This window comes from Aulonocara sp. 'chitande type north' Nkhata Bay, linkage group LG9, assembly GCF_057382095.1.
Source record: "Aulonocara sp. 'chitande type north' Nkhata Bay isolate Kocher_YH1m ecotype deep benthic linkage group LG9, A_spYH_male_GT1.1, whole genome shotgun sequence".
Lineage (NCBI taxonomy): Eukaryota > Metazoa > Chordata > Actinopteri > Cichliformes > Cichlidae > Aulonocara > Aulonocara sp. 'chitande type north' Nkhata Bay.
This window is the reverse complement of record NC_141352.1, coordinates 21,049,388-21,057,929: the sequence shown is the minus strand read 5'-3', so window position 1 is coordinate 21,057,929 and position 8,542 is coordinate 21,049,388. Positions and strand designations below refer to the sequence as shown.

The 8,542-nt window shown below is 43.0% G+C and overlaps 1 protein-coding gene across 1 annotated transcript in view; it reads right to left on the bottom strand.

Moving 5' to 3' along the window:
• Positions 1-3,985: 3,985 nt before the first annotated feature.
• malrd1 (MAM and LDL receptor class A domain containing 1) overlaps positions 3,986-8,542 on the bottom strand; it is a 69,931-nt gene continuing 65,374 nt past the window's right edge. The window contains exons 29-33 of the mRNA XM_086306453.1: positions 7,458-7,549; positions 7,265-7,361; positions 7,101-7,161; positions 5,858-5,953; positions 3,986-5,752 (exon numbers count right to left, since the gene is read on the bottom strand). Of these exons, the coding sequence (XP_086162579.1) occupies positions 5,654-5,752; positions 5,858-5,953; positions 7,101-7,161; positions 7,265-7,361; positions 7,458-7,549 (445 nt within the window). The 3' untranslated portion in view covers positions 3,986-5,653. The remainder of the gene's footprint in view (positions 5,753-5,857; positions 5,954-7,100; positions 7,162-7,264; positions 7,362-7,457; positions 7,550-8,542) is intronic.

The window sequence follows — 8,542 nt, the reverse complement described above, 5'->3', positions numbered from 1 at the left end:
ACGCATCATCGTATGGCTTAGGGGGTGTGCTGCTTCAAAGATGGGACGAGGAGTGGAGACCCGTTGCCTACGCGTCACGCTCCCTCACTGCAACAGAACAGAGATACGCTCAGGTTGAAAAGGAGGCTTTAGGTCTGACCTGGGCTTGTGAGCGGTTCCGCAACTTTCTTATTGGCAAACACTTTCAAATGGAGACAGACCATAAGCCGCTGCTAAGTCTGCTGGGGGCACAAACTCTGGATGCGCTCCCTCCCAGAATTCAACGCTTTAGGATGCGCCTCATGCGATATTCCTACTCGATTTCGCATGTACCAGGCAAACACCTGTGGACAGCTGACACGCTCTCACGATCTCCAGTGAAAGCAAAAGAAACACTTCAAGACAAGGAGTTGTTGGAGAGCACAAATATTTACGTGGACATGTTGATGGACAATCTGCCAGCTAGCAACAATTTCTTGGAGCAGCTGAGAGAAGAGCTGGAGAGGGACAGCGTATGTGCTCGCGTGATGCAGCTGCGTGAGGAAGGATGGCCCACACATTTCAACAGCGAACCAGCGCTAAGACTGTACTGGGCAGAACGGGCGTTCCTCACCGTACATGATGGTCTGCTAATCAAAGGGGACAGGTTGGTTATACCTGCAACTATGAGAATTGATGTGCTCACCAGACTGCACGAAGGTCACCAGGGAGTGGTTAAGTGCAGACAGCGAGCACGACAGTCGGTTTGGTGGCCAGGGCTAAGCCAGAAGATAAATGAGCTTGTCCTTAACTGTCGGACATGTTGCCAAGTGAGAGAAAACCACACAGAACCGCTGATGCCATCACAGTATCCGGGGCGGCCGTGGCAAAAGCTAGGAGCCGATCTGTTTATGCTGAGAGGGAAAACCTACCTTCTTGTCGTGGATTATGCCTCAAGATTTGTTGAGATTGCCCCTCTCACACCTTCAAGGTCAGAGGACGCGATCCATCATCTCAAAGGGATTTTTGCACGACATGGGATCCCCGAGCAGCTGGTAACAGATAATGGGCCACAGTTTTCAGGGGCAGCTTTTGAGACATTTGCAAAAGTGTATGGCTTCTGTCACATTACAAGCAGCCCGAAATATCCCCAAAGCAATGGCGAAGCCGAACGAGCAGTTAAGACTGTCAAGAATCTATTGCGGAAAGCTGTTGATCCACACTTGGCTCTGCTCGCTTACAGAGCCACCCCACTGCAGAATGGCTATAGTCCAGCCCAACTCTTGATGGGGAGACGGCTTCGCACCACAGTGCCAATACTGCCATCTCTGCTAGACCCCGCACTTCCTGATAGTGTGGTTGTCACCCGGAGGGAAAAGGAGAGGAGGACTAAAGAGGCACAGTCATATAACCTTCGTCATCGCGCACGCAGCCTCAACAGGCTCACTCCAGGCCAAGAAGTGTGGATAACAGACCAGAGAGCCAGCGGCACCGTTATTGGCAGCCACTCCACACCACGATCATATCTCGTGGAGGGACCTCGTGGGACAATTAGGCGGAATCGTCGGCATCTTGTTCCCATGAAACACTCTCCAGACCAAACTGAGAGCAATAATGGGGAGCCAGAATCTGCAGAAGCCGGGGAGCAGTGCTCCACGGACATGCCAGAGACAGTTTCTCCAGAGCTTCCATCTACACCCAGAACCAGATCCGGAAGAGTGGTTGTGAGACCAACCAGATTGGACTTATAACGGATAAGATGGAAAGGACTGTTTTATACAAGAATACCCCTCTTTCGTAGTATTGTTTGCACAATATGGGTAAAAGTGTAAAAGCTAAAAGGTTGTCATTTTCAAATATGCATGTTCAGAAGTTGGGAAATGCAGGGGGTGTGACAAGTTAGCATGTAAGAATTTGTGTTACTTAACGGGTTAATTAGAGTTAAGATTTTCATTATATAGTATTCCTTACAGGTAAGCGCAGGACCAGACCTTCCAGCCACAGAGGCAGAATAACCCTCTAAGGTCTGGTGAGTCAATGGTAGTCTACCCATTGATTCTAGAAAGGGGAGATGTGGTGTAATTGCATTGTACAGTAGATGTTAATGCAGCCGGTCAGTGTAGTTAGGCTGATGGCAGCTAGAGGGCGAGACCGGTGTGTTTCTGTATAGAATGTTATGTTATGTGGGGCAGAGAAGAACAAGAAAATAAAGTGTGGTTATGAATCGTACAGTGGACCCGCGTATAATTGAATAACACGACAGGAACAAACGATGGTGAGGCTATGGCTTGGAAGACAACAGACCAGGCATGGAAACACGGAGGGTGGGAACACAGCTGACACAGATAAACATAACAAGACATGGCAGGAGTAAACAACACTGACGGGAGACTGTCAAAGTAAAACAGGAAGTACACAGAGGTGCAAACAGGAGGAGAGAGAGAGCACGGGCATAGTGGGCTGGGGAAACATGGAATGAAACACGAGGGGAGATGAGGGCTCACAGATACATAGAGGGGCACACAGGGGATAAAAGTCACAAGGGGAAGTCAAATAAGGAACAACATAACAGGACAACTCAGGAAACATGACCTAAATAAGGAACGAAATACAAAAATACAAGAAACTAAGAATACTGGGCCCACATGGCCCAGGACCATGACACAAAGGTAAAGGTTCAATATGCAAAAATATGTGATTTTTTTGTTTACTAATATCAAAAATTTCAGGAGCTCTTGCTTTTTACATGCAGTTTCTGAAATCATTTTTGGTCAAGAGTTCAGTCGCATTCACAAATCACAGAGTACAATCAGGGATATCAAATTATCTATTTGCCATCTCTTAAACTAGTTTCCACTTATACGTGTCTTTAGTCAATTTCAATTTTTTTATATAAAGAAATTTTACATTCCTGTGGCATAATTTCTGTCGGCATGCCTAAACGTCTCATAGCATTCACAATATGTTTAAATCTTTTATCATTTCTACTATTTAGTCTCAGTCTGGTAGTTTGACTGCTGCTTCATTAAGTCAGGGATCAATATCTGTTGGCCTTTCTAAACAAATGCTTTTTAGTTAGAGATTAAAATTTTGAAAGAAATAGCCAGTATGTTTAGCTTTTCTTTTCTTTTGCTGTTTTAAATTAGTAAGTAATACAATGAGTAAATAAATTCTGCATCGGCATGACATAACAGCCTGTAGTCACTGGGGACCAAACCCCTGTTGTGCTTCTTTGGCTCTGAAGGGCAGAAGAGTGTGCTATAGTAAAGGCTGATCCAGAAGCCACCTACAGACTCAGCAAAGACTCTGCGCTGATGGAGAACAAGACTAAACAGTAACGACAATGGAGACTGCGGTCATATAAAGTCTAAAAATGAAAGACTCATAATTTGAACCAGTACGAAGGGGTGGGAGTTTGTTTTGATGGGCTTAGACTGAGTGCAAAGGCTCAGAGTACTCTGGCTCTGGTTACCAACACATATACCTGACAACTGCACTGGCTTTAGAGGTATGTACATCATCGCTCAAATTCCTCATAAAAGCTGCCATAAGAAAATTACAAAATGCAAACTTTAAAAAATAAAACCTTGAAAAAAACAAGTATTTTGTCAGCCTATTAAGTCTGTAGTCATGAAAATATAAATGAGAGGGTATTAAAGAAAGTCACTGACATTTATATTATTTGTATTTTTGAAAAGACAAGCTCTCCTACAGTCATGCCCATACGTTAGATTAAACAATCTGTTACCCGGAAGTGCGCTAAGCTAGGGTAACCGCATGTTTAACAGCAAGCTGCCTACATGCTTTCTTCAGCATGCTCGCTGTACATGTCCTGATCTTGTAAATCAAAGTGATGACTGTCAAATACGACAAGACTATTTATGATGGCACACGTAAAGAAAGCAAACCTGAGCTCTCATCAGATTTATAACTGGACCGGATATCTATGATCCAGCTGTCCTGTGTTGGTTAATGCAGAGAGTTAGAGATTCACTTCACACCACACACACAGCAGCCAGAGAACGACAACTTGCAATGGATTTTAATTTGCAAATAAAGCAGGGCCAAACTATTTTATTTGCACTTGTGAGGATTTAAAAAGATCAGTAATGAACTCGGGACTCCAGCCTGTTGGAGGCTGTTGTTCAGCAGAGCATTTTAATTCAGTCAACTGGATGTGTTCTGCTTTTGCCAACATGAAAAAAAAAAAAAAACTTTAATCACCATTCACAACCCGTTCTAAGACTTAGAGTTACAGCAATTTAAAAAAAGAATATTTTTAACTGTCTCTGCATACTTGAGACTTTTTAATGGGATAGATTAACATGACAATGACTGAAGTTATCTACTTTCTTGCCACGATTTTGGGGAGAGGATCATGACTACTCATATCTTTGCAGGAAAGACAAAGCTGTGGTCGGTTAAATTTCAATTATGTTTCTTTATAATAGTACCGAGTCACAATAGTTGCTTTCTATTGTAAGGTAAAGACCCTACAATAACACAGAAACCCAATATTCAAACGACTCCCTTTGGGGAAGCACTTGGCGACAGTGGGAAAGAAGAACTCCCTTTAAACAGGAACAAACCTCCCAGCATAACCAGGCTCAGACAAGGGAAAGCCATCTGCTGCAATTCGTTGGGGATGAGGAGAGGAAAACAGGATAAAAGACACGTAGCAGTTACCTTTTAAATGTAGGTTTTTTTTGTTTTTTTTTACAGTTTGGCTTTTGTACAGATTAAAAAATATATATCTAACACAGTGTTAGGTTAACCTCATTCCACAACCCCTGAAATCAGCTGACAACAGCTCAACTCAGTGCCAAAACATATCAACTGATGGTTACCTCCTACATCTACAGTGTTGTCTCTTATAGGGAATACTTTTGAAAAGGGCTGGGGGGGGCACTGTTGACTCCCAGCAGAAGGTCCTGGGTTCGAATTCAGGCTGGATGCCTGCTGCTTTCCAGGTACACCAGCTTTGTGTCACAATCTAAACGGGGGTTGATTGGCAATTATAAATTGTCTGTGGGAATGGTTGTCTGTCTCTCCGTGTTAGGCCAGTTAAAATGGATTATCCAGGGTGTCATGCCTTTGGCTCTGTGACAGCTGGGATAGTCTCCAGCCATCCCACAACACAGAATTACCGGATGGTTGAAGCCTGGATAAGCAAAGGATGATGAATGAAATAACCTGAGTTTTATACTAAGCAGATAAGCAGCAGATATGCTAACCATTAAAGTCAGGTTAAGCCTCCGGCATTATCCGCTATTTTAATTGGGCCAATATGCAAGTCTTATTGATCTTCTCATTGAAGTCTCACCAAGAGAGTTTGGTGTCCGTAGAGCAGAACTCCTGTGGATAAATACGCAGTGCTGTTTAGTCATATTTATGTGCATGTCTTAGATTGAACAATCAATTATTCTGTGGGCTTTAAACCTTTATTTAAACATGTAAGTATCACATGAAGTCGAGCTGGTATCGTGAAATATATCCATGTCACCGCGTTTGCATCCTCTCCCCCACTCTGGACTTGAGTGCAGTGGGTCAAGACGAACTCCTCAAGAGTGTGTACGCACAATTCACAATTCAGTCTCCATGTTTTCTGCATCTCGATGGTTTTGTTGCAATGCTCTTAGTTGGCATTTACCCCAAAAAATATCTTTAAAAAAAATAAATGTGATGTCCGTTGTTTTTATGCATCAGAAGTTTTGCTGTCAGCCTCATTATGATTAGGGGGGTAAGGGTACATGGGGTTGGAGAAGGACAGCTTGGCATCTTTCCAGTTCAGACCCTGTATGTATGAATACGCACAAAAAAAGACATATCATTTCCTGTGTGCTGATTTCTGCACAGGAAATTAGAGTGAATGCCAAAAGGCTGTGTACAGACACCATACCTCTACCTCCTTCCTCCACGGGTAGACACTGATGGAAAGCCCGTGACCATCACTCCTCCTGGGGTTCACACTGGGACAGCCGCCCGCTCTTTCATCCTGAGGTAACGAAAATCATGTACATGGGTTTAAAATGAGATGAGGCTTAATGTGCGAGAGTGCATGAAATGCAAGCGCAATTAAAATCAAATTGCCTTGTTATGTGTACATAATTACAACTTTAACCTCCATAAAATATTTCATCGTCTTGCAGAGGTGGAATAATCACCGACTGTTTCCACTGCTGTGTAAGTGCTGAAGCGGATCTGTCATGGATATACTGGTTTGGCGCTACAACGCTCTACTTAAAATTGCCAGTAAGAAAAATGAGTGTAGTTAAACACATTTTGTGTGCTGTGCTTGTGTGTTTTCAACATGCACTTTAATAATGTACTGATTAGAATTCATCGACATAAATTCTTTTCTCGTGTACATGAAGATGAAAAATGGCTCATAAAATGATGACGAAACTGTACATGAAAGGTTTGTGATCACACATTCATTTGTGTTTATGTGTTTATGAATTATAACTCTTACAAACATGCCACATGCACAGAGCAAAGTTTTAATCCAGAGTCATCAGAGCAATGAAACATCACTCTGACTTGTATTACTCGGTGACACGCCCGTGTAGCTAAGAACAAAGTGTGTTTGTGTGTGTCTCTCATTCCATTATCCAAATGGAAGAGCTGTGCTTGCATCATGTCCTACGCTTGGCTCTTTCTCATTAATAGCAGGAATAATAGCAGAGATCAAAATTGCAGGAAACAAAACACACAGTGGGCGGACAATAATATGAGCGCCCGTGTAAGGTAATGCAAGCCAGTGAAGAAGCAGTTTCTAAAGCCTTTCATCATGTGATCTTGATTAAATTGGATATTTTTGGCATCGCAGCTTGTGCTGTTGCATTTGATCAGATTATATAGTTCGGTTATTGTGTCTACCTGCTGTATAGGCACTATAGTGTGTACATACAACACTCGGAGAAATACAAACTCATAGCGACACACAAACTGCAAAATCAATGATCCTAAATCAAAAATCTAATTTTGCAGAAAGGCTTCTGGCGAGCACCTTCTGACTTCTTCTAAAATTAAATCCACTTATTGAACAAATGTGAGAACAATGGTAGAAATATTTGATTTGTGTGGCTGAGAAACTTAATGTTACTCAAAACATGACTGATTGGACATTTCTGTCTGCTGACCTCTGCTTTCCAGTCAAAATTTGGGTTATCCATCACCCCGTAGTCCGTCAGGTTGGGCTTTCTGTGGAGCCGGCAGACAAACTCATCAACACATTTATCATGAACATAATCGTTACACGAAGGATCAGCAGTGAAACAGCAGAACGAATGCAGCTCCAACTCACATTAAGTGGCACTTTCTCTTGCGCAGAGCCAGAACACACACAGCGACTCCGAGTACGAGCAGCAGCAGCCCGATGCCGATGCCAACGTACACAGGAACTGCAGTGACATTAACGGGGTAAGTAAGGATGCAGTAATTACACTCAGGTGAGTCATTTTAATAGAGGTGAGAGAAGAGGTGGGCTTCTTTATTACCCATCTGCGTGTCCTCTGGTTTCGGGGAAGACGTGGAGAGGGATGGTTTCTCTCTGACATGGCAACGGTTTCCTGTCCATCCCGGCTGACAGCTGTGACCACGCAAGGAAAAACAAACGAAAGATGAGACACGGATGCTGAAACCATATGTCTTGTTTTATGTAGCACCGTTTTGTGATCACATGATGAGGAGTCTGACTCAAATGTGCTTCCCAAATGTGAGTCTCTACTGGCCCAAAGATAAGAGGAATAAATGAACACAATATGCTTGTTTTATGATCTCCATCATGCTCTTTTCTTTTAATAATCCAGCACAACAACATGTTTTATAATCAGATTTTGGGTTGGAGGCCCTGAGCTACACTTTAAGAACCACTGCATACCTGTATATGTCTTTATATTTCTTGTCTTTAATGAAGCAACTAGTGGCACTGTCATCCATTACTAATGAACTGCACATGCACATATACATATAACACTTAATTAAATAGACATAGATCAAACCTTTGGTAAGAACAGGATAAGACTTTGAAGCTACATAAAATCAAATACTAAAACAAAAGAAGTATAATCCTGACAGTTTCTATTAAGCTTATTGAACATACGCGTCTTTTCCATCTTGACAAAAAGTGCAAGGTTTATCTGCTGGACATCAAGCATGGAAACACAGGCTAATTGCGAATTGTTTGGCCGGTCTGTGGAGCTGCATCTGGAAAGAAAGTAAGTTCCTCTTTTTCAAATCTAAGACTCTGCTCCAAGTCAACATCTGTTCAGTATCAGCTTGATTTCAGAGCAACATTGACCTTCTAATTCGAAACACACAGCTCTCAGCAAAGCCAGACTGAGTCATTATCATTCAGAGGGGGTCAGCGTGCATATTGTGCGACTGTCTAGCCGTGGCAGTGGGCTGCTCCTGGCCTGGTTCCCTGGTGGATCCTGCTCAGCAGAGTGGAGGAACGTGAGGCAAATACTGAGCCAGAGGTGCTGGCCATGAGTTCTGCTACAGCAGGGCTGTTATCAATGCTGGAACAGCTTCAGGAAGTCCATACCACACTGCAGTGTGAATGACGGCGGTAAGGTCCTCT